We start from the raw sequence: 26,999 nt of genomic DNA, 5'->3' as shown, positions 1-26,999 counted from the left end.
TATATATATATATGTGTGTGTGTGTGTGTGTGTGTGTGTGTGTGTGTGTGTGTGTGTGTGTGCGCGCGTGTGTGTGAGGGTGTGTGTGTGTGTGTGTGTGTGTGTGTGTTGAGGTCACGCCGAGGGATCTATACCGGTTTGGGTTTTTTTTAGACCTCATCAGTTGATCACACTCGTCATTATAATTTTTGGAACTTCTTGGCTTTGTTTTCTGCGCAAAATGGTGTGGACCCAGCACCATTTCTCCACCTTGTGACATACAGTTCGGGCCACTTCTCAGTGTTTTTTCCTCATTTATACACACAGTTTTGGGGATACATGTGCTAATCTTTTTTCTCTGTTCGGAAGTGGGCGGTTGAGTTTAGATGTGTTCGCATCTCCAACTAGCCTGATGATCATTTTTTCGGGTTTTCCTTGTTTTGTTATGAGAGCTGTTCAGCAGCGACGATACATGGCGCGAGGATCACACTTTTGTGTCATGCCTCGGGTCATATTCATGACGGCGTTTTGATGTCTTCGTGGATTCTGCGGGATGCTAAGTTGGGTTCACTGATGAGTGCGATCTACGGATGAGGTCTAAAAAGACCCAAACCGGTATAGATCGCTCAGCGTGACCTCAATTTAATATTCCAATGCAAACTGCCTCAGCTGAACACTCTCCCCCCTCAGTTTTGCACTGGTACATATTAGAATTAAAACTTTCATTTTTGACTCATATTATAATTTTGGGAACTTCTTGGTTTTGTTTTCCCCGCGAAGTGGTGTGGGCCCAGCACCATTTCTTCACACACACACGCACACCCCCCCTCACACACACACACACACACACACACACACACACACACACACACACACACTCGCCCTCCCTCACACACACCCTTACACACCAACACACCCTCATACACACATACATGCATGAATTTGAATGGCATATATTTTCGTGATCTACGACGAGTGATCGGTGCTCAGGTCTGGGTCCAACATCATGGGAGAATGCAAAAAAGTATTTTCTTCGGAAAATACGCTACTTTCAAGGGTTTTTGCTGCTTCTGTTGATTGTGCCATTGATGGTGTGAGTTTGGTTAGAAAAGAGTCGGTACGGGATCTTGGTGTGGTCTTTGACCAGCGCTTGACCTTCAAGGGGCACATCGAGTTTGTTGTAACGAAAGCTTTTAGAACCCTTTTCTTTTTATTGCGTCAATCTAAAGTCTTTAGAAAACCTCAAACATTGTTGCATCCTTATAAATCGATTGTACTCCCTATTCTTTTGTATGCCTTTCCTATTTGGAAGCCTTTTTGTATTTCAGATATTATACAGCTGGAAAGGGTTCAACATGTATTCCTTGGAGCCTTTTCTTATCGATCTGGTAATCCCATGTCCTTCTTTGACCATGATTTTAGGCCTGTTATGTTTGATTATGATCTTTTAAGTGTTTTTAATTCCGGCCAGTGTCAAGAAGCGTTTTTCTTATTCAAGCTCATTAACAACTTGATTGATTCTTCCGATCTTCTTTCTTGTCTTAGGTTTAGTGTGCTCGGTAGGGTTACAAGGAATAATTCTGAATTTTTCTTCATTCCGCTATCTTACCGGGGTTTCTATCATAGATCTGTTGTGGTGAGGTTGAGTAGGATGGGTATGCTTGGGAGTACTGTCGATTTATTAGATGTAACATTAAGAGTTTTCAAGTCGCTGGTGAGAGACCACATCAGGGGTGAAGCTTAGGAGGGAAATGTGAATTTATTTTTTCTGTTAATTCTTTTATCTCATCTTATAATTTGTTCGAATTTGTTCAAATTTGTGTTTGTTTCCTTTCTGCCATTCTTGTTTTGTTTTTATTGTTGTAATTTTGTTAATGGATTTTGTCCGAGTATTTTGTAAACAAATAAATAAATAAATAAATAAATAAATGGATAAATAGATAAATAAAATAAAGTAGATAAATAAATAGATACATAAATAAATAAGTAAATTAATAAAAAGGAATGAAATGCTGAAAACCAGAAATATTCTCAGAATAGTCCTTACTTCAATCCCCAACCTGTACTTGATAACATGAATGATTAAACTGATGTATGCAAAGGGAAAAAATTACCTCTTGGTAAGCTTCTAAATTATTACCAGGGGTGGCAGAGAGAGCTAAAATGCGAAATTTCAGAAGGAAGTCGCTCATTTGTCTGATAACCTGAACAAAAAAGCCACAAAAATATTAATATAGAATTCATTTTTGAGGCAAGGAGGAACAAAACAATTTTAAATCTTCAACCTGACCGTCTGGCAAAAAATTCACTTTAAGGGGCAACTTTCAGGGCTCATCAATGACACACTCACACTTACATTGTTAAACGAGGGGAGGGGGGGTCCAATAGCCGTCGAAATCTCCCCTCGCCAAAAAAGACCTGTTCACTTTTGCTTTCTAAAGGGTTATTGAGGGTATTTGACATTATTTCTCAAGTGATGCGGTCAAAATCTGAATTCAGATTTTGACCGGAGCATCAGATTATCTGATGCTTCGTTACCAAGAAATTTTCATAAGTGCTCCTCTGGTGGTGCTATTTCAGGTGAAGTAATGTGAGCATTGTTCGAAATTAAGCTCTGATAATATAATTAATTTTTAAAGATCAAGATCCTTCATATAGTGGGTCTCGGATTACATCTCGCCACCATATGACGCGCCGTTTGGGCAGAACTCTGACCGCGGAGCATCAGAGTGCATCGTTCGCATCGGTTTCACCGGTGCAACACATCGGTGCCACCAGCCTTCCCCGGCTTTTGATTGGCTCGCAATTTTCCTCAATTTTCTTTAGTTTGAAAGAAAATTTCTCGTGGAAACCTCTCTGAAGTGCTTCTCAAAGCGACTACAAAGCTATTGATATATTACACCTACCATGTTTCTGTTTTTTTACTTTCAATTTGAATCAAGTCTCAAAAAAAAGCTGTACCTAACCTAACCTCAACCGTGGGTGTTCATTTTCATTGCAAAGAGAAAACATTGCAAATACAAATAGCAGTGTTACCGTTCTGCGTAATTGAGGGCTTTTTTTGCGTAATTGGAGGGTCGCTGCGTAGTGGCTGCGTAATGCGTAATGCTGCGTAATTGGAAGAATTCTGCGTAATTCGGCGTAATTCGTGCGTAATTGAAGTTTTTTAAAAATTTCAGTTTCTTATCGCGGTTTTTAGGTTAGGTACGTCATGCCGATCAAGGTAAACGGTCGTAGTAAAGATAGTTTTTTACCTAAAAAGCAATGCTGCAAACTTTGCTACTAAATTCCCACCGTACATAGGAAACAAAAATATTTCAGAATTTCAAAATAAGCGAAAGATTGTTAACAATTTGGCTTAAAATGCGTAATTGCTGCGTAATTTGAAAATTTTTGCGTAATTGCTGCGTATTTTGACAATTTTTCCTGCGTAATGGCGTGCGTAATTGGGAAATTTTTCTGCGTAATGTTGCGTAATTTGCCGTCGGGTTGCGTACGCAGAACGGTAACACTGGCAAATAGCCACCAGCAGTTCTCGATCTGAAATTTGACAAATTTTCAATTTTAAATCATCTTTTGTGACCTAAAATGGTTTTTTGTCGTTCAATCAGTGTCGTCTTAATACCTTTTCACTTCAGTTTCTAAAGTTTATGGCGTTTCTTCATTGTTCCTTTCGCTCCTAATGGTTGAAGCTGAAGCCAAGTAGCTCGTCGGTCTGATCTGCTTTTTTTCCTCGAAGAGGATTTAATTGTGCCTCTCCTTCAAGTCTCAGCTTTAGCAGTGTTACTTTTTCATCATAAACAATTACTTTGGTAATAATCAAAAGTTTACATTTCAGTTCTGTATCTACAAGTGTCTGCATCAGGAATCGTTCTCCGAGAACAGCATCTCATGACTGCAGCATACAGATGGAAATTAAGCTTGTTTCATGGTTTTATTTAAACAACTTGTGCTCTAAATTTATCGTTGAAGTGACAAATGGTGTGTATTACTGTACCCGAAAGCCTAGCGTAGAAACTTTGAGCACCTGTCTCAGTGTGAGCGGTCCTTTGTTGCGGTCAAAGCTGCTCATTGATGACAGTTTCTCAAAGGAAAAGTCTTCGATGGATCAAGAAAAATCGTCTCCCTGAAATAGTAATTCACACCCTTTCTTCATGACAATCTCAAAATTTAGTCCTCGCCCTAAGTTTGGGACCATTTCTCAGTTTTATCCTTGGTGTTGCGGTGTCATCAGAAGTGCACAATTTCTGTAGGATCAGTTCATGGTATGATTTGGAATATTTTAATTACCACTTATCTCGGTATGTGACACTACAGACTTCCTGTCATACTTTATTTTCTAAATGGGAAACCACTTGACGGAAGGTTTTAAAAACTGCCGTGATTTTTCTTCTCTTTACGAAGAAAATCCTGCAGGAACTTCAAGGAATGATGTCGATTTGTACTCTTTTATTAAAAGAATATAGGAGCTGAGATTTTTAAACACTGTAAGAAGTTTCAACCATCTGCTCTGCAAAGATAATTTGAATTCAAATCATCCTATGAATAGAATACCATGCATTCGGAAGGGGTGAGCACTTGAGGTTTCATTTGCCTGGGGAGGCGCCTTTCAAATTCACTGCCAAAGGGACTCTAGCAGTATCTGGCAAATGGAAGGTACTGTCCTAGTCCAAAAAATGTAAAGAAAGCCTAACCACCCCCTGGGCTCGATGTAGTTGCTGGATTTTTCCCCCTATTTCTGGATTATTATTTGAGGATGCCTACTGGATCTTAACTTTTACAGAAGACGGAGTTAATGCTGAAACAGGAAAATTTAAGTTGGAAAGTCTGAGAAGTGGATCCGTACCTCAAAAGTCTGAAGCTTCACCTTTATTCCAGCCCAAAGAGATGGTTATAGAAACATTCAAATTTTCAAAAGATGTTGACTTAGGGCAGCAGAGAAGGAACAAGCAAGGTCAAAGGTTCAACCCTGTAGGGAAAAGGGGGGAATAGGAAGGAAATAAGGACAAATCTATCGGGATCAGAAAAGCGTGTATGAACGTGAGAGAGGATCAGAAAGACAAGTGGTGGTGCGTAACCATAGATACATACAAGAGATATACATGATACAGTCAAAATCGTACAAACCCGATACAGGGAGAAATGGCATTGATTATGACTCTGTTTAGAAAAAAAAAAGTTTAAAAACTTGCTTTGGATGTTTTTCACCCCTCTCAGGGAAAAAGAACAGATATAAATTCAGGTATCAAAGAAAAACAGTGACAATAATGGGCGGCGCTTCGTTCGAGGAAATTTTGAGTGACATTTAGTGCTCACAGCATTCATAAAAGCGCTCATAATGACATTTTTGAAGGTTTATCCAAACGTGAATGACCATTAAAATCTTCTTGACATGACTTGGAAATAATTTCAATGAAATTTCAATGAACATTTCAAAGATTTAGGAAACCTGTGATGATGATTGATTTTAAATGATTATGAGCTTTGAGTTAGACCAAGAACAACACAAGACACACCTGAGCAGCCTGATTGTTGAAATTTTTTGTTTGTCGGGACGGCATAGATGACATAGGTTAAAAAACCGAGCGAGATTAATCGGCTATGTCTTATCCCTGCTTTGTCGTGCCTTTGTCAGGTGGAATGGACAACATACTGTCGGAAACTTAAGAGGTGCCGTTAGCTTGTCAAGAGTTCAACTTGACATAGGCACGACAAAGCAGCGATAAGACATAGCCAACCAATCACGCTCCGCCTTTTAACCGATGTCATCTATGTCGTCCCGACAAACAAAAAATTTCAACAATCAGGCTGAAATCACATGATTCATTTTGTTCCCTATAATATCCGTAGAGGAATGGTAAAGGAAATCATTCGGAGTCCGATTAGCACTCACTAGGAAAGATTTATTCACGTCAAGGAAATACATATTAAATCTTAATTTATACCTACATACATAAGCCATGGAAGAATTATTAGAGAATGACATAGAATGCGTCATCAGTATAAGTCATTAGATAATTTTTCTTGATCCATCGAAGACTTTTCCTTTGAGAAACTGTCATCAATGAGCAGCTTTGACCGCAACAAAGGACCGCTCACACTGAGACAGGTGCTCAAAGTTTCTACGCTAGGCTTTCGGGTACAGTAATACACACCATTTGTCACTTCAACGATAAATTTAGAGCACAAGTTGTTTAAATAAAACCATGAAACAAGCTTAATTTCCATCTGTATGCTGCAGTCATGAGATGCTGCTCTCGGAGAACGATTCCTGATGCAGACACTTGTAGATACAGAACTGAAATGTAAACTTTTGATTATTACCAAAGTAATTGTTTATGATGAAAAAGTAACACTGCTAAAGCTGAGACTTGAAGGAGAGGCACAATTAAATCCTCTTCGAGGAAAAAAAGCAGATCAAACCGACGAGCTACTTGGCTTCAGCTTCAACCATTAGGAGCGAAAGGAACAATGAAGAAATGCCATAAACTTTAGAAACTGAAGTGAAAAGGTATTAAGCCGACACTGATTGAAAGACAAAAAACCATTTTAGGTCACAAAAGATGATTTTAAATTGAAAATTTGTCAAATTTCAGATCGAGAACTGCTGGTGGCTATTTGCAATGTTTTCTCTTGGCAATGAAAATGAATACCCACGGTTGAGGTTAGGTTAGGTACAGCTTTTTTTTGAGACTTGATTCAAATTGAAAGTAAAAAAACAGAAACATGGTAGGTGTAATATATCAATAGCTTTGTAGTCGCTTTGAGAAGCACTTCAGAGAGGTTTCCACGAGAAATTTTCTTTCAAACTAAAGAAAATTGAGGAAAATTGCGAGCCAATCAAAAGCCGGGGAAGGCTGGTGGCACCGATGTGTTGCACCGGTGAAACCGATGCGAACGATGCACTCTGATGCTCCGCGGTCAGAGTTGTGCGTTTTTCTGCCCAAACGGCGCGTCATACCACCATTTGAATATGATTAGAATAGTTGAAAAACAAGAAGAAACAATAAAAAAGTTGTTTGTATATAATTTTGTCAATCCTGTAGCCACATTAGTTGAGTTTGAGGCTATTAGAATAGGTCATGGTCTATACTTCACTAGGTGAAAAATGGTAATTTATTATCATTTTAGTAAAAATGTTCTAAGTTCCCAAATTCAATTAATCAAACGTACAACTTTTTCATATCTATTAAAAGGTGAGAATAATCGATGTATGCCAGATTTAATGTGTAATACGATGGTGAGTATTTTAGTCTTGCTACTTCCCCATATTATTTTTATACAATTGGATATTAGCTCACTACAACTTGACGTAAATCACAACACTTATTTTGTTTAAAAAAAAAAAGATGTAAAATTTTGATATCCTTATTACATAGGGCAGCCCCTTAAAAGGGTATTTTAATATAATATAAGCACTGTCCTCCCTCCCCACACTGTAATTTTCTCGTTTTCACATACAGTTCACCAGTGAACTTCCACAAGGCGGTAGCAAGCTCAAATTCATAAAGCTTGAACCGTTGCAGTTGATTAGTAGTAATCATATATTTTTGAAGGAGAGCATATTCAATATACGAATTCCTCTAGAGTAGCGATCGATGTAGCGAACCGTCGATAGGATAAATCGACGGTACCAACTACAGAATGAGGCTACGTGTATGTGGCTGGATGTGATTAAATGATTAATACATTATATTTTGATTGCAGTGGTAATTTTCTTGAAAACTGGGAACCCCGCATTTACGTGAATTCCTACGGAAAGTAGGAAATGTTATGAACACCATGTCGTAAACGGTTAGTTTGGATTGAAAACTGTAACTGGACGTGATTTAATGACTAATACTTCAAATTGTGATCGCAGCAGTTGAAAACCGGCAACTCCGCCGCCGCGTCAATTCCTTCGGTAATGTCAGTTTCAAAAAAGCGCAAAACATGAACTGATTTTTCAAATTATGTTCGGTTTAGGCGTTTTGCTTCAACACTAAGTCGCGAAACGTACAGGAACGAGGGTCAAAGTCAGGTGTTCGGCGTGTTGCCGAATTTTTAAATCGCTATAACTAGTATTTCCTAAGCCTCTCAGAAAAGTATGACATATCAATGGGGGCAATATCAATCGAACAATAATTCTGACAGGTTTTTATTCAATCCCCACCAACTGCAAACATTCTTTCAGACGGTGACGTGATTTTCAATAATTATGAAAATAAATAAAATAAGTAGCCAAAACGTGGCAATGATGGACTCAAACTTCTGCGTAGGTCGATAGAGCATAATTTGTTGCGTTTTTTAGTATGAATATGAGTTCTGTGACTGTAACTGCATTTTTGCAAAAGTTATGGATGTTTGAAGGTTACGACTATAAAAAATGGCAATGCTGTTTCCCTGGGGTTCCTGCGAAAGCAGAACTAGAGAGAAGCCTCTCTCAACAAGTACTATTAGCCCACAAAGTTTCTTGCATTCCGGGTTGAGTACATTTTTCCCCTATGTGAATAACCTTCTTTCATCTTTATAGGTGAAGCCATTCAAAAGTTAGCTGGCCATCTTGGAACTGCTGGCTCACCCTGTAGATTATCCCGAGCATAACTGAGCCATACTCTAGATATGTTGTCTCTAGCACCATTTAGGCCTGAATCAGCTCATACAGAGAGGCAAGTGTCACTGAAGCAAGCAATTTTGAACGACACAATGTGTTGATCTGGCTATCATTCATACTTTTTTCCTCTATCATGCTCTGCTCCTTCCTGCTTGAGTTGTTTTCAGAAAAGGCTATAAACAATATTGCAGGTGCAGGTTGTTGGTTTTCTTATAACTCTTATTCTATACCCCCAAATAACAAGAATCCAACAAAAGCAATCATTATGAGGCAATGGGCACTTGAAATTTTCTTATTGCGAGATGAATCAGTGGGAGACAGGACACATAATCATCGGATCACCTTCTAAACGATAAGTTTCATTGAAAATACACATGAGGAGGTAATAAAGTGTAGTACAGGGTGTTTCAGACCACCAGTATCAGGCCTTTTTCTCGGTTAGTTTAGGTCGCACGAAGTCGGAGACCGTGGGGTTGAATAGGGAATTGACACCAAGGAATCCGAATTTCGTGGTCCCGAAACCCCCCCACCCCCCCCCCCCCTTGGGAGGTAGAGGGAGGGTCACGATGCTAAAAGTCACGGTTCCCGACCGAATTACGGATGAATCGCATCAGAATTGAAAAGCACGGAAAATTTCACGTGGAATTGACCCCTAAAAACCCAAAATCGGACCATCCAAGGCCCAAAAATGAACCCCTAAAGAGGGGGACAGTACCCCCCTCCATAATTTCTCTTCGGTCTCAAAATTGACGTAAATTCTCCAGAAAAAGACGGTTACCCAGGTTATCGACCTCGAGAAATCCAAATTTCATAGTCCTGAAGCTCCTCTAGCTCCCCTTGGGAGGTAAACGGGGAAGGGGGGGCCCAATTTTAAATATCGGGGCTCTTTTCCGAATCGCAAATTGATTGCATCCAAATTGAGGAGTAGAACACATTTACATCTTAAGTGACTCCTAAGAGTTCTAATTGACCCCCCTGAACGGCAGAAAGTAACCCCTGAGGAAGGGAGCCTCGCCCCCGCCAAAAATTTCTCAGGATTCGTCTTTGGTCGCAAAATTGACGTCGATTCTCCAGAAAAAGATGGTTTCCCGTGTAATCGACCCCGAGGACTCTAAATTTCATGTTCCCTAAGCTCCTCGGGGTCGATTACATCGTCGAGAGATTACCCGTCGGTCGAGACCGTCTTTTTCTGGAGAATCAACGTCAATTTTGCGACCAAAGACGAATCCTGAGGAATCTTCGGCGGGGGCGAGGCCCACTTCCTCAGGGGGTTACTTTCTGCCGTTCAGGGGGGTCAATTAGAACTCTTAGGAGTCACTTAAAATGTAAATGTGTTCTGCTCCTCAATTTGGATGCAATCAATTTGCGATTCGGAAAGGAGCCCCGATTTTTAAAATTGGCCCCCCCCGTTTACCCCCCAAGGGGAGCTAGAGGAGCTTCGGGACCATGAAATTTGGATTTTTCGAGGTCGATTACCTGGGTAACCGTCTTTTTCTGGAGAATTTACGTCAATTTTGAGACCAAAGAGAAATTATGGAGGGGGATACTGTCCCCCTCTTTAGGGGTTCATTTTTGGGCCTTGGATGGTCCGATTTTGGATTTTTAGGGGTCAATTCCACGCGAAATTTTCCGTGCTTTTCAATTCTGATGCGATTCATCCGCAATTCGGTCGGGAACCGTGACTTTTAGCATCGTGACCCTCCCTTTACCTCCCAAGGGGGGGGGGGTGGGGTTTCGGGACCACGAAATTCAGATTCCTTGGGGTCAATTCCCTATTCAACCCCACGGTCTCCGACTTCGTACGACCTAAACCAACCGAGAAAAAGGCCTGGTACCGGTGGTCTGAAACACCCTGTATATAAATGGATGCATTTTAATCAAAACGAACAACATCCATTATGACAGAAGCCCTCTCATGCACGTATTTTTCGGGATCCCGGGGTTCATGTCAGAATAAATATAGTTCCTTTTGATATAAATATATCGAAATTGTTGCAAAAGTTGCAGTGGAGCCGAAGTATAAATAAATTTTCTTTATTACAGGAGACATGGAACTGGTGCATTGAAACTCCCGCTAGTTTGAAATATGTGACGGTCTGCAGCAGTCTTTCATATCCTTGCGGAGATATGCTTGGCCGTTGCGTAACACTCCCCTCCCCTGGACCTTGGTTCTCAACCAGTGACCGCGGCTGTCCGCCATCTTGAGCCTCAGCCTTCGCTTGCCTCTCCGCGTCTCTGGCCGTCGATCAAGGTTCCCTTCCTTCCTCCGTTTCTCATTAGCCTTTTTACCTCGTGTCGAGTTTTCATTTATATTGTATTTCGAGCTGTGCCTTTTCACTGTGTTTTGTTGTCCAATAAACCGTTGTTTTTCCTTTCGTACACGCTCGTCTCGTCTCTTTTGTTGCGTCTCCTCACCGACCGACCCTCTGAGGTGAGGCCTGCCTCGCGCACCTCATATTTGCCTAGTCAGCCGCCTTTCCGTTTCAAATAAACCATCGCCAAAAAACCTATACTGGGGAAACATGTTAAAAATTTAGGCCCCTCACAACAAATATGAGGTATCTGAAAAAGTTTACAAAATTAGAATCCACTCAATTATAGGGCTGAAATGAATTTGATCACTATATCGAGGAGACTAGGTTTGCTTACCTGGCAGTAAGAATAGTTACCCCGTGCCTTGTGTGCTTCATCAAAAATTACACATCTGACTCTGTTTGGATCACAGACATTTTTAAGAACATCATTGGCCATTACTTGTGGGGTCACAAAAAATATCCGTTTTTGTTTCCAACTGTCTATTCTATTTGTTTTGACAGATTTTCCTGAACAACAATAAGAGACAACAATTAAATCTTATGGAATAAAACTACTAAATTTGATTCATTAAAGAAGATGAAAAACTTTATCATCAAAGCTGTAACTTTGAATGGAATAGATAGTCATTTATTTACATATGTATGCCCAAAAGGATTTGACAAGGGGGAGAGGCTGGCTGGCCAGAAAATCTTACATGTGTAGCACATCGTACTCCAAATTACATTCAGTACATTATTACATGATGCATTAGTGTTTACACAGTGAAAGAATAAAAAAAAACTAGCTACTCATTGATCGAACAGGATCCCATTTTTAAACCTATGGAAAAATAAAAATGAATTTCTTCAACCTGTGGCAAAGTCGTGATAAAAATCTTTCAAAAACTGCTCTTCTGTGACCTTCCTGAGAATTTGGTTTATATCTTTTTGATGGTTTTGCATGTATTATTTACTGGTGTAGTGGTAAGCAGGACAGGCAGACAGTAAGTGATATTCAGGGTGCGTAAGGGTTGTCAGATTTAAAAATCAATTCTTTAGGTCAAAATAAGATTTATCGACCTATATAATAAAATTATTGGCGGTCCACCGCGACCTATAGATTCTTGCCTCCCCCCCCCCCTCCCCACAGTGTCCCACGTTCCTGAGAATTGATCGGCGGGACCCTGGCGGCCGGATATTCCAGTCCGATCCTGCAGGGGATTGCTAGAGTCCTTTAGCGTTTTTTCGGGAAAACCGCCGCCGCTCCCACTGCGTTCTTCCTTTCGTCCCGGTATTCGGCATGCGAGTGCCCCCGGGCGGCCGGAGCTTAGGTAAGTTTAAAAATTACCGACCCACACCGTCTTGGAGGGGCGCTGCGCTCCATGAAGCCGTTTATTCGACTGCTATGCCTAAAGTCCCCCACTTTGTACCTTCCCGTTCGCTCTGCTGGTTGGCACTGGGTCGGCGACGTTCAATAAAGCCCACTCCTCCATTCCGGGGGAGGAGGGAGGGGGGGCTTTCGGATAAATTGCATGAGGGATAAGTTAATTGAGGGTTTTCGGATGAATCGCATTGGCTCCCTCTCCGTCGTGCCTATTGGGGCCGCGTTTGGACTGGAGGTTCTGCCCTTCGTCCCGCGTTGGGCGGTGTGGGAGCTCTCCAAGGGTACTGGGCCCAACCCAGTTTCTTTGTAGGTCAAGCGAATTTTGGAGACGGAAAGCGAAGTTGCTGTTGCCATGGTCATTCTGTGCTCATATGACTCGAGCGCACGGTGTCGCCGGATCTCGCTCGGTGGAGGGAGTTAGGCATGCACTTCTTCGGGAAACCGGAATTCGACACCCACGCAATCTTTTGCTTTTTTTCATGCCTTTTTACACGCTGGTACGGAAAGCGTGGTGGCCGGAGATTCGAGAGTCACGGGAACAGTTGAAGGAGGATTTCAATTATTTTTGATTAGGATATTTTTGATCTTCATGAAATTTCGCCTACTTGATAACCTTGCCTCGAAACTACCAAGAAGACATTTTTAGGCCCCTATGTCGACAGGGACCGGAGACACAGGGTGGTTAAATTTCACAAAAAATTTGGAATTTCTGGACTTCGCCAACTTTAAAATTCAATAGCTCCGGTTCTTTTGCAGCCACAGAGCTCAATCTTAGCTTGTTTGAAAGCTCTTGAAGAGCTTTTTAAATTGATGCACAACATGATATACTTCGGACGCAAATTCTACGCACATTCAACAAATTAAAGATAAACTCAATGCTGTTGGAAACCTTGTATGCCAAGTCTTATGTCTTAGAAACCCACGAATAAAAATTCGAAACATTGAAGGCGACCTGTCAAATGAAGACATCATCCAAGATATTGTTGACAAAAATAGTTTCATTCAAAATAACTCCCGCTTCGACATCCACGAATTTAAGAATGGTTTCAAGATAGTAAAATCCTTTGAAACAAAAGCCGATCAAAGATTTAGCACTAAAACAGTTATCGCGGAATGTACTCCTCCTATCCGTCACACCATCGTGAACGTTCGACGCCTCTTCATAGGTCTGAGCAGTTGCCCCTGAAATGACAGTATCTATCCCACCAGATGCCACAAGTGTTTTATCTACGGACATGCGGCAAAATCGTGCAGATCCCCCGACCAGAAGTGTTTTTTCTGCGGTTTGCCCCATGACTCAAAGCGGATCTCTTGAAAATCTGACCCACCCAATTTGGAGCAAAAAATGCCCTCGTTTCATCCACGCTGAGGAGGCTAAGCTCAAAACAACCAATTTTAGCAGTTAAAGATATCTCCAAAACAAACCGGAGAAATCTCAAGAAGAACAAAGGACAAACCAACCCCAGCCCTCCTGAATCTACAGAATACTTTTCGGCTCTTCTCTGCAATGCTGTTAGAGTTCCAGAATCCCATGACGCATCCAAAGAACTGGCTGATAATCTCAAATGTGGCATTATCGTAATACCAGAACCAAACATTAGGAAAGCGAAGTATGACAATCACTTATGCGATCTACGGGACGACGTTGCGATCTTCACAACCAAGAGCCTTATTGGAGGCTGTAGAAATTGGAAGCGTCATAGAGGTTTTGTCTCTATGGAATACGACAACATTATTTTTTACAGTTGCTATTTCCACCCACACCCCGCTCTCTCGTTAGAAGACTTTAGTGCTACCTTAGACGCCCTAGAGTACGATATAAAAAATCAAACCCGTCCTGTCATCCTGATGGGAGACTTTAACTGTCGTTCAACTTCCTGGGGTGATCGTCTCGAAGATTCACGCAGGAGAATTTGTCGAGAATGGATCGAATCAAACGACTTAATAGCACATTATGACCCTAGATCAAAAACCCCCACCTTCGAGGGTCCAATGGGACGATATTTTATTGACCTGATAATTAGTTCAGCCTCTTTACAAAACCGGATTTTTGATGTTAAAACGCACGATGTGGAAAACTTCAGCCACCATAATACTGTCACATTCAAGATCAGAAACAGTAGACATAAATTGACCTCTCGTGCTGTTTCCGGAAACTCAGACACTCTCAGAAGGGTGGTGGGTGAAAAGAGAAAATCTGAAGGCTTTCACAAAACGCACGAGGGCTGTCCCAAAAGAGACCGGACTTTTGTCATAGAAGGCGAACCGAGCGTTGTAATGCAGTTTTCTTGGGCTTGTTTGAAAGCTGATAAGCTACTGAAGATGCTTGTTTTTACAGAATGCATAAATTCGTCTTGGTAAGGAAACTACACGCTTTGGAATAAAGGAAAGTCAAACTCGAGTTGCGATTTTTGTCTTTATTTCAAGAAAAATATAGAGACAACTTAAAAAACCCCTGGTTTTAAGTTGAAAACTTCGTTGCTCTCTTCTTCAAATGCTTAAAAAAAAGGAAATTAACATTTTACGCAGCTTACCAAGTCATCACCTATCCCCTTCAAAATACTCGCCAGCTTTGTCGATGCATTTTTGCCACCGTTTCTTCAATTGGGAGAAACACTAATGGAATTCCTCAGGTTTGAATGATTGCAATTCCTTCAAGGTGTTCTCTTGAATTTCCGGAATGGTTTGAAAACGTCGACCTTTTTAGGTAGATTTAAGTCGTGGAAATAAAAAAAAATGACACGGAGCCAGGTCAGGTGAATAGGGGGGATGAGGGAGGACACTCATGGCATTCTTTGCACAAAATTCGCGAATTTGGAGGGATGCATGGGCAGGTGCATTATTGTGATGCAGAAACCAGGAATTCTCTTTCCAAAGCTCGGGACATTTTCTGCGGACATTTTCGCGCAAACGTCTCAGAACACCATTGTAATATTCGCCATTGACAGTTTCTCCTTTCGGTAAAAATTCATGATGGACAATTCCTCGAACCTGAGGATTTCCAACAGTGTTTCTCCCAATTGAAGAACAGTGGCAAAAATGCATCGACAAAGCTGGCGAGTATTTTGAAGGGGATAAGTGATGACTTGGTAAGCTGCTTAAAATGTTAATATCCTTATTTTTAAGCATTTGAATAAGAGAACAACGAAGTTTTTAACTTAAAACCTGGGTTTTTTTCAAGTTGTATCTAAATTTTTCTTGAAATAAAGACAAAAATCGCAACTCGAGTTTGACTTTCCTTCATTCCAAAGCGTGTAGTTTCCTTACCAAGACGAATTTATGCATTCTGTAAAAACAAGCATCTTCAAAAGCTTATCAGCTTTCAAACAAGCCCAAGAAAACTGCATTACAACGCTCGGTTCGCCTTCTATGACAAAAGACCGGTTTCTTTTGGGACAGCCCTCATACAGTCACAGCAGTAAAAAAGACAGCCGCCATTACGGTCCTCACGGCCATGACTTGTTTTAATATCCTGACTGCTGCATGTAACCAATCTTTTCAGACGAAATATGCTGGTTGTGGGAAAAAATCTGCACCATGGTGGAATGATGATATTCGACGCTCAAAAGAAGGCTGTACCGCCATTCGTAGGCAAATCACTCGTACCAGCGACAAGAAACTAAGGTCATACCTGCTCTCCAAACTCCAAATGCAAAGGAAGGAACTTCCCATAAAGATCAAGATTGCTAAACAGATATGTGGAAAGGTTGGATGGAAGAACTCAATAATGATATTTGGGGTAGAGCGTACAAGTCCCGGAAGAGAAGACTCGAATCACTAGTAAACCAAGACGGCTCCTCGATTTCAGACAAAGAAGCAATTGCCACTGTAAATAAGCTCTTTCCGACACACGCAGATATAACTTGGCCCCTTTTTATCCAAGAAGATTTTCCCAAAATAACCATAGATGAATTACATAGAGCGGTCTCGAAGATTAAAAACAAGAAGTCACCCGGCCCTGATTATTTCCCTCCCGAAGTTGTGAAAGCTTTCGTACTTGCAAACAGTAATGAAGGCCTAGATATGTTCCACTGCTATCTGAGGGAAGGGATTTTTCCAGGTGAATGGAAATTAGCTAATCTCTCTTTAATCCCCAAACAAAAGCCTAATGGAGTCGAGAAAGCTTTCAGACCTATCTGTATGCTTCACATCCTGGGACAGATTTTTGAACATATTATAGCCGCAAGACAGCTACCCGAATTTTCCCTTTCAGATAACCAGCACGGATTTAGGAAAGGCTACTCTACCACTGATGCGATTAACAAAGTGAGAAATGAAATTGTCAAAGACCTGAATCTTAACACAGCTCATCCTCCGTGTCTTGCTATGCTAATAATTGATATCAAGAATGCATTCAACTCTCTCAGCTGGTTGGATATTCACCAATCATTACTCGACAAAAACGCGCCTTCTTACTTGATCCGCATTTTACTTAGCTACCTTTCAGGCAGATTTATTAAGATAAACGGTATGACAATCAAAATCAATAGTGGAGCCCCCCAAGGTTCGATACTCGGTCCACTTCTTTGGAACCTATATTACAATAAAATTGTAGACTTGTCCACATCCTTCACTTGCCAAAAAACTGCCTACGCTGACGACTTAACTATCCTAATCAACAATAAAAACAGATTTTCTCCATCAAATACTGCCAACTCAATTACTAAAGAACTAGAAGCAGAACTTAGAAACGTCTACTTAGTCATGGCACCAACAAGAACAGGAGCGATGATAGTTTCAAATAAAAGGAAGAAGAAGAAGAATTCAACAAACCATAAAATTAAGGTAGCCGATCATCCCATAACTCCTGCTCCGGCGATCAAGCAACTCGGTATCTGGCTGGACTGTGACGGTTCTTTCAATACTCACTTCCGAAGGGTTGCCGAGAAAGCCAACATGACTATTCGCACCTTCTCCAGCATTCTGCCAAATATAGGAGGTCCGACCTTCTCGAAAAAGAAGCTAATAGTTAGTGCGATACTCTCGATAATTTTTTACAGTGTGAACATCTGGGGCACGACAAAAATCAGTAAGAAAAACCTGACGCTGCTCATCAGCACCATTAGACCACTAAAACTGCGGACCAACAGGGGACCAACAGTTTCACTTCATTTTTAAAAGTTTCACAGAGGATCTTAATTTGTCCACTAATTCCCCCATTTTTGACCACTGTGCGATGTAAATTTGTGAAGCTGAACACAATTTCATGCATTGAAGACCGATAAGAACATTGTTAGCCATGAAAACTGCAGCAGACCGACAATTTTACATCAATTTTTAAAAATTTGACAAAGAATCCTGATTTGTCGACGATTTCTCCCCATTTTGGACCACTGTGCGACCAAAATTTTTAAAACTGAACACAGTTAAATGCTTGGGGGCCCAATAAGAACAATTACAGCCGAAACCCATCAAAGGTGTAACTTTTTCGTCCATTTTCTTCGTCTATTTGCTGTAGAAATGCTGTCCAGAATGATGGCGAGTTGGCAACTTTGCTCCCTCGTCTCTTAAAAATCGTGCGTATACTCAAGCTAAAATTTTAACCAGAGTTTCAGGGTATCATAAGGTATTGTTTGGGCCCGGTTTCAGAAAAATCCCCGTTGGCCCAAATTGTGCCATTCTTGGCGTTGCTCTTTAAACATTAAATTTAAAGCTAAAATTGAATAATATTTATAACAGGGTTTAGTAACTTTTGTTAAAACTGAACAGAAAATTTAGAGGGCTAAGTAATTTAAAATTAAACTGTTATCGAACGAGCTGAAATTGAAGAGGTAAGAGCAAAATAAATTTGAATAAGAAGATGATGATTGTCGGAAACGCCTTCAGGAGGCATACCATCAACCGATGAGTTCTCGTCCATTTTCTTCTTTCTGGCCTGCATCGTGGCAGAGATCAAACGGGTCGTCTTGCGCCAGTTCTCTTTGGATGAGAGGAGTATCTCCTGGAAGTCTTCGATGTTGAGTTTATTTGAAATGTCTTCTTCTAAGGAAGTTCTTTCAGAGTCAAAGTGTCTGCTTTTGAATATATCATGCTCTGGTGTATCAATCTCCGTTGGGCAGAAAGGACATTTATTAGGAGCAGTAACCTTTCTTTTATGCAGGGAGTACATAAATGCTCCATGACCTGAGATAAGCTGAGTTAGGTGAAAGTTCATTTCTCATACCATGGTCAATCGAGCAAAGACTTGCTGAAATGGTATAGATTTCAACCTAAAAGGAATTTTCATTTCAGCTTTTTCTTCAAGAGGCTTGATGCCTCTTCCATTTCGGCTTTGGTTCATGCATAGGTTCTTCTGGTAGGCGTGACACACATGAGTATGTCACCTAATGCGACGGTCGTCACACCTACCTTCTGTGGGTTGCAGTATGATCGGTTGGGTCCAGGAGGAGGTAAAAAGGTTAGTTCCACCTCCTCTGTTGTTAAATATGTTTGGAGGACACAAACGAACCACCACTTCTTGCCGTAACAGGAGATTACAAAACCTCGAACATCGTCTAATTTTAAGAGAAGATCCTCACAAAGGTTTTTCTCTCCTATAACCGAAACTTTTAAACTGCTTTCAAACTCAGAAAAAAATGTTGCCATTGGAACTATATTTGTTGTTTGCAACGGTATGGAACTGTGAAGTTTTTGAGTCCCTGTTATAGTTTGACAGATACTGAATCTTTCGTCCAATTTTTCTGGCTCTGTTACATATTTGGCTGTAGTGACTGAGTGGACGTTCGTGTTGCTTGAATCACTCTGGCACCAGTCAAATAATTGCCAAGGTGTCATTATCTGATTACAATAAGGACGCTGAAGACTTGCACAGCTGGCCAATCTTTACACACTCTCTCTGACTCCATCACATACTCCTTTGCCGTGAGAGTTGGTAAAAAAATGCCACTCTGCAGAGATACCAAAATCTTCTGCATGGTTACTAAGATTAATGAATTTTTTTCTGTTTTTGTACTGAGAGGCTGCTTCATCTGAGAAGTATAATATTTTTAAATAATTAAAAAATTTTGACCTGATTAAATAAATGCACTGAAATTGCAACATGATTCAAGCCATCTGAAATTTGTAGGTGTCAGCACATTTAGAGCTTCCAGGCATTGGATACACAAGCCAAAACCTCCGACTCCCCATTTGGACCTCTCCTTCCTGCATGCTTTCATTTGTATTTCTAAAGTCGTAATTTTCCCCCACCCTCTCCGAGCAAGACTTAAGACTTACAGAGGACCAACTGCAAACCTTAACTATGCTTAGGAGCAACATCCCCCACCCCTGTAGGCTGCCCCTCTGTCCTCCTCCACCGGGTGGAACCGAAGTTTCGTATTCTTTGGCCTCACTAATGTAAGTAAATTGGAATTATTCTAATTTTATTTCAACGGAGACCATTAAGTCCGAATTATTCATTTTGGGCCGCTTAAATGCACAAAAAATCCAGTGATAAAATAATGGAAAAACCCTGCCGCTAGCGGCAGAGCTTTCCTGTGGGGTTGCCGGCAAGTAGGGGACGGTTCTTTTTGTAGTCCGCGCATTTACCACGGCATGAATGTATTTTCTGAAGGGTAGCGTCGCATTGAGGAATGAAATCATTCACCCTTCCCCTCTTGCCACAGATATGTTTGAAGAAAACGTTCCCCTTGGCTGATTAAACTTGACCCTAGATCCCAGTTATGATTTATACTAAATTCCGACCTATCCTTTCCCTCATTTTTTTTATATTCTCACCTGAGCGGATTTAATATTGGGGAAAAATTGATTGGACGTTGAGAAATATTTTCACGCAACCCCCCTCCTCCCGCCTGTAAAACATATAAATGACCGCTAATACAAAACGCATGAGCCGATTTTGCTGAAATTATATGGGGAACCAAACTTGGTGGGGCCTCTAACTACCATTTAAATTTCAGCTCAAAATATCATTTTTATTCGAGATTTAGCGCAACTCCTCCCCCCCTCACCCATAAAAACGGTAAATTGCCACTATTATGGAACGCGTTGGCTGATTTTGTTGAAATTCAATAGGAAACCGGTCTTAGTAGATCTCCAACTACCGTCAAAATTTCAAAATATTCATTTTTACTCGAGTTATCACGTGGACAAAATTAAACCTCCCTCCACTTTGACCCCTCGCTGTGCAAAAAGTAATTAACGCATTCCGATTTTTTCTTAGCAGTTTAAAATTACGCTGAAGGGACTATAAACCCCAGAAATTTTGTTTCAAGAAACTAATAAATTAATTGCTGCTCAACGCTCTGAAAACTGAAAAATCCTCACGCTGGCTGAAATACACACTCACACACACCCCCTCCATATATATATATATATATATATATATAAAATTTCATGGTTATTTTATGAATAATAAAGCGAACTTCATGAGTTGTATAACCGTAACTTTTTATTTATTTTAAAAAAAAATTTTTTTACAATGCGACGTTTCGGTGGCTTATTATTCCCACCATCATCAGGCAGAGACTGAGGCGACAAAACAAGGAAAAACAAGAAATAAATACCTAGTCCTCCGATCCAAAATTAATTTAATTTTGGTTTTTTATTGGTTTTTAGAAAAGTGGGAACACTGTCAAGAATACTTATGAATTCGTAGATTTTCTCAAAACCCAATCATTACCTGATGACTTTGTTTTAGCTTTATTAGACGTTGTGTCTATGTGCACAAATATTCCGATAAAACTAGCCCTTGATGTTATTAAAGAAAAATGGATGACAATTGCTCCCCATACAACGTTGCCAGAGGATCAATTTTTAGCCGGCATTAAAGCATGTTTAGAGTCAACAGTATTCACTTTCGGCGAAGAATGCTTCAAGCAGATAAACGGCTTGGCAATGGGGTCACCAGTAAGCGCCAATGTTGCCAACCTGGTAATGGAATACTTTGAGGAAAAATTATTTCAAGTGTTCCCTTATAAATTGCTATTCTATAAACGTTTTGCAGACGATATTATCTTATGCTGTCACAAAGATGATCTTGACAATGTTTTCCATTTTTTCAATAATTTTTCGAGCAATATCAAATTTTACACTCGAGCGTGAAGTCAACAACTCTTTAAATTTCTTGGATGTCACTGTCATAAAAAACAGAGGGAAATTGATCACGTCATGGTTTAAAAAACCAATATTTTCTGGTAGATATCTCAATTTTTTGTCTGCAACCACTTCCACAAAAAATCAATGTGGTAAAAAATCTTGCAACGCGTGTATGTTTGTTGACACATCCTTTGCTCAGAAAAGACAAAATAAAAGAGGCAAAGCAATTGTTGATTGAGAATTGTTACCCGTGGTCACTTATCGAGTCAATTTTTGCGGAGGTAATAAATTCTTGCTACAACGGTTTCCCCCCTCACAAAAATAGGGGAAAAGAAGAGACGGTGGTTGGACCATATTTGTCCTCATGTTCTGAAAAATTAAGTGCCGCAATAAAACCATTTGGATTATCGCTAGTAACAACAAATAAGTGTAATTTGAAAGGGTTTAAATCAGCTCTAAAAACCAAAATCCCAAACGAGAAAATGTCCGACATGGTTTATGAAATCCCATGCAAAGGGTGCCCAGGGGTCTACATTGGGCAGACTTCACAGTATGTACATAGGCGCCTTGACGGACACAAGTTTAATAAGCATGAAAAAACGGCACTTAGGCAGCACGTAAAAGAAACAAACCATCAATTTGATTATGATAACACCAGAGTGCTAAAACAAGAGAAAAATGAGCAGGTCCGTTTAAATTTAGAAAGGTTAAGCATTCTTAAAAATAGCAATGCCCTGAATTTAAGGACAGAATTTTCCCATTTTGAGGATTATTTGGTAGGTACCGATGCTTTCTAATTGATGACCATCAAAGTTTATTAATAGCTGTAACTCAGGCAACAATGTTTGTAATGTTCGTTAGATTGTAACTATCTTTTCTTCTCTTCCCTGACCGTGTTGGATCGGAGGACTAGGTATTTATTTCTTGTTTTTCCTTGTTTTGTCGCCTCAGTCTCTGCCTGATGATGGTGGGAATAATAAGCCACCGAAACGTCGCATTGTAAAAAATTTTTTGTTTAAAATAAATAAAAAGTTACGGTTATACAACTCATGAAGTTCGCTATATTATATATATATATGTGTGTCTGTGGGGGGGTGTGTGTGTATGTGTGTGGCTCGAGATCGGTGCTCTTTACATGCTCCCAGGTCTAGGTGCCACCATGAGGGAGAACGCTTATTTTTCCTTCGGAAAATACACTAAAATTGAAGGAATAAAAAATCCCATGGCCGTCCCAACATAAAATTTTGACCAGATGCTCTCTGTATACTCTTTTAATTGGGTGCGAAGTTAAGAAAAAATCGGGGGTATATTCTCCCTTCCACCTCCCTGTTTTAAAAACGGGCGGCGAGGGGGTGCTTCGATTTTTTGTCCGAAGTATATCATGTTGTACATTAATTTAAAAAGCTCGTCAAGAGCTTTCAAACAAGCTAAGATTGAGCTCTGTAGCTGCAATAGAACCGGAGTTCTCGAATTTTAAAGTTGGGGAAGTCTGAAAATTCCAAATTTTTTGTGAAATTTGACCACCCTGTGTCTCCGTTCCCTGTTGACATAGGGGCCTAAAAATGTGTTCTTGGCAGTTTTTAAGCAAGGTTATCAAGAAGGCGAAATTTCTTGAAGATCAAAAATAGTCGAAAATATTCTTTGTTGAATTGACAAGGAATGACCCAGAAGTTGAGGTATGAAAATCAGAAAATTCTTCAAAGAACAGAGAAAAAAGCATCAAAGCTATCAAATAACCATATTTTCTCAATACGGGCCTCGTAGACCCGGGTTAGTCATTCTAGAGGTAGACATGAAAAAAAATTGTTTTGCCTTAAAAAAAAATTTCAAAAATTTATTTATTTCGAGAAATATGTTTTAAAGGGTTTTTATAGAGCTATTTGGGAAGGACAGACTTCTCCGAGAATTGCAGCTGCCACGGCGCGAAAAATAAGAAGCCGCCGGGCTTCGTAGACCCAGTTTGTCATTTAAAGGTTAAAAAAAGGCAAACTTGTAGGTATGGTTGGCGATACATTAAGTCATTCTTCAGAGATCTGAAATTCGTTAGTTTTGACGGCTGTAGTTCCGAGGGGAGGGGTTTCTAGAAAAAAAATTACAATATAATATTGTCATATTTTGACCAAAAGAATTAAATCATAGAATACTGTTTAACACTGAGCTACCCTAAGGATCTGCAAGATTTATGGTGTTACAGATTATGCTGATTCCATTGAGATCGATTGTGTAATTCATTTGGTTGATGGTGGGACCGAGAGGAGTAGCGATTCTTGTCTGGGATTGACTTTTTTTTTTTTTTTTTTTTTTTTTTTTTTTTTTTTTTTTTTTTCCCGAAACTAACTCTAAGATAGGAATTATTTTGGCTGATAATAATTTTTCAATTAATTTTTTTAAATTTTTTTTTTGATTTGTTTATTTTGGGTAAAAAAAGTTATATTATTAATCTTTTATCAATATTCTTTCATGGAGGGTTTTCCTATTTTCCTCTGAACCTCATCTATCCTTCCTTTTCTCTCATGAGGTTCAATGCTTTCATGCTGACACTTCATCAGACTAAGTGCCAAAAGTTTGCAAATGCATTGAGACATATTTGGTTGTTTAGATTAGTCTGTTAGAAAGTCCTTGAAAAATGCATTTCAATAATATTTGAGAAGAGGACAAGCTACGTAGCCACTAAATGAAAGAACACATGAAAATGATGAGAAGGTTTACCAGTGATTTCAGTGATATCAGAAGGTGGGATTCCCATGATGTTTGTGCAAGCATTAATTTGTTGCGTAACCAAAGGTCTGGTGGGGGCCATAAATATTACAAGACCACGGGGGTACCATCGATAGAAGTTGTACATCACCACTGCAGCTATGAATGTTTTCCCCAAACCTGCATCAACAGTAAAAAGAATATTGAAATCTTTGAGTAACAAATGCGGAATAAAAAAGGAAAAGAAAATCAGTATATTTAAAGTGAATCGTTCATTACTCGTTGTTTAAGGGCCTTGTGATACACATTCAATGTGACCAGAATTCCTTCTTAACTTTTTAAAATTTTTCTGTCAGCAATGTAGGTACTCCGAATTTATCTTAAGAGGCATTTTCTTCACTTGGTTTTCTTTCCTTTGTGGATAAGAGTCTATTGCTCAATGATGAAACTGACCAATGAACAATTGTTCACTCCGAACATGTGTACCCACAATGGGTCAGTGGCAAGGCATTTCTGGAGGGTTGTAGCATGTTTCAAATGTATTTTGTGAACTAGCGAATCAGCAAACGCCGTTCCCTTTGCCTGGCAACATCAGCCCCCACCAAAAATATGTTGTCAAACGGGTCTCATTTATGACTTTTTCAAAAAGGAATTTCTTTGCCATTCACGGATTAAGAAAATCTGAAAAAATTTCTAGGCGCTGAGTTCAATCCGTGTTTTCAGAATATGAATTTAACAAATGACCCAATTAAAGGTAATATTCCCGCAATCCCGTATTAAAGACAGAATACCTGTGGGGAGGACAACCAAAGTGTTGTTGAAAAGTGCTGTTTCGATAATGGTTTTTTGATACTCTCGAACTGGGAAGTTTGTGGGGTAATAATAGTAATTTCCAGAGGGCAGGAAAAATCCATCAGCCTCCTGACCAGTGTAATAGAAGCTGTCGCTAAAGTTGCCCTTTAAGCTGGAGACAGATACATTCATAATTATAGTTTAAAATTTGTGATTGAAATAGCGGGCTTTTGATAATGATATGTTTATGGTAAATAAACTAACTTCTCTCAGTCTTCTGAGGCATCAACTTGGCACAAATAGGTCTTGATTAAACTGTGCTGTTGCTTAAATCAGCTTAGTCAGTATCAATCACTCAGGAATATTTATATTTTCATTTGAATCAGATCAAAAAGATGAATGTCAACTAGGAAAGTCCTAATTTTTTACATCATCGATATTTTAACAGCTTCTTAAGTTTCGGATTGGTGAAATTTGGAAATGAAAAGTGAGACTTTCTTTAAGAAAAAAAAAAAAAAAAAAAAAATATTGTGAACAAGCTGATCTAGGTTACAGCCGCAATTCCGCAAAGCCCGCTTTTTGACCCATCCTCGTGTCTTTCACAATTCATGTCTATCGATCTACGCGCCCAACGGAAACGCTAGGACCACACGCATACCTATGTATGCAGTGTGCAGTTCACGAACAAACTCCCGGTACATTCAGTCCAGGCAATAGGGAAGTTCTCAGGGAAACTCTGCCGGAAAACGTTTTGATGAAGTATTTCTATTATTGATTTGACGTTGACTCCAAATTTTACATTTAGGTTAAGATATGTCCGCCGTCATTTTCAAAAAATGGCCGAAAATCCCGTTTTTTTTAAAATATCTCATTTAGTTGTGATGTTTTGATCAAAGTAGTTTTATACAAAACTAAAGCACTTACAATTTTGAAGAGGATGAGTTCTTATCAATCTTTTGATACGAATGAAATTTAAGCCGCAAGAGCGCACTGAAAAAACTGCCAGAATTCAAAGAGCTTCCCAAAATTTGGCCCCTTTTTGGGTATTCGATTCGACGATCAAACCAAGGTTTAAATGAAAGCTTACTTTAACAGACTAGAAGGCTCTGCGGCCCAACCCCCTCGTGGATTCTGTCAGTTTATGATGAGAACATCACTTAATTTTTTTATACATTATTGCTGTAATTTTCATTAAAACTACTAATGTTCTTTTGGATGCTCATCCATTCAAATCGTTCAATATCACTTTAAATAAAAAATTACCTTTAGTAATTGTATAATTTCCCAAATTTAGTGATGTAGGTATATTTTTGATTGATTTAATTTGAGACAGTAGGTGCATATTTGTTATGTTCATGAGACATACAACATGGACAAGACATACAAATTTAATTTATTTGAAATTTAATCAATTTAAAATCAAATTCATTGTTACTGCGAGGATGAATCTAACTGAATTGGGATGAACTTAGATTAAACGGGATGAATGCAGTTTTATCCCTATCAATCCTATTGCATCTATCAAACTATGGTAAAGGTTGCTCATTGATCTTCGATGTCGTTCGATGCGAAGCAGGATTGCCTGGGATAAAACTGGATGTATTGATATTAACCAGGTCAAATGGAGGAATTTTGAGAAAAGGAGAATAATCTTCCTGGCAAGCAAGGAGCCCAACCCTTCGGGACTGCCCTTCCTGGCGCCCAAGGGGCCGCGGTGTGTTTGATGTATTTCGTGTGCTGATTTGTATGGTGTGTTTGATATGTTTAGTGTGTTTGATTTGATTGGTGTGTTTGATGTGTTTAGTGTGTTTCATTTGTTTGGTGTGTTCCATGGCTCTGTTCTGTTGGATGGGTATGGTGTGTTCGATAGGTTTAATATGTTTGATGAGTTGCTTGTGTCTGGAAAGTTTGATAGTTTCTTTTGTTAGATGTGTTTGGTATGTTTGTTGTGTTTGATGTGTTGCTTGTGTTTGAAAAGTTTGATATGTTTGTTTTGTTAGATGTGTTTGGTATTGTGTTTGATGTGTTCGATATGTTAGTTGTGTTAGATGTGTTTGGTATGTTTGTTGTGTTTGATGTGTTTAATGTGTTTCATGTGTTCGATATGTTTGTTGTGTTAGATGTGTTTGGTGTGTTTGTTATTTGATGTGTTTGATATGTTTAATGTGTTTCACACGTTTGGCCTGTTTGATGTGTTCGGTGTGTTCGATGTGTTTTTTGTATT

The 26,999-nt window shown here is 39.6% G+C and overlaps 1 protein-coding gene across 10 annotated transcripts in view; it reads right to left on the bottom strand.

Annotated features, from left to right (window-relative positions):
- Positions 1-26,999, bottom strand: part of Fancm (FA complementation group M) — a 160,568-nt gene that overhangs the window by 87,517 nt on the left and 46,052 nt on the right. For 9 of the 10 annotated variants that reach the window (XR_011900662.1, XM_072305293.1, XM_072305328.1 and 6 more), the window contains 4 exons: positions 24,775-24,947; positions 23,996-24,163; positions 11,222-11,394; positions 2,094-2,183 (listed from right to left, as the gene is read on the bottom strand). Coding sequence is in view for 9 of the 10 variants with exons in the window: in XM_072305293.1 (XP_072161394.1) it covers positions 2,094-2,183; positions 11,222-11,394; positions 23,996-24,163; positions 24,775-24,947 (604 nt within the window). In the remaining variant the exon portion in view is untranslated. The remainder of the gene's footprint in view (positions 1-2,093; positions 2,184-11,221; positions 11,395-23,995; positions 24,164-24,774; positions 24,948-26,999) is intronic. The other variant, XM_072305325.1, reaches the window with a different exon arrangement.

This window comes from Bemisia tabaci, chromosome 1 (genome assembly GCF_918797505.1).
Source record: "Bemisia tabaci chromosome 1, PGI_BMITA_v3".
In the NCBI taxonomy this organism is placed as follows: domain Eukaryota; kingdom Metazoa; phylum Arthropoda; class Insecta; order Hemiptera; family Aleyrodidae; genus Bemisia; species Bemisia tabaci.
The sequence above is the reverse complement of the archived record's forward strand: the minus strand, read 5'-3'. Positions and strand labels throughout refer to the sequence as shown.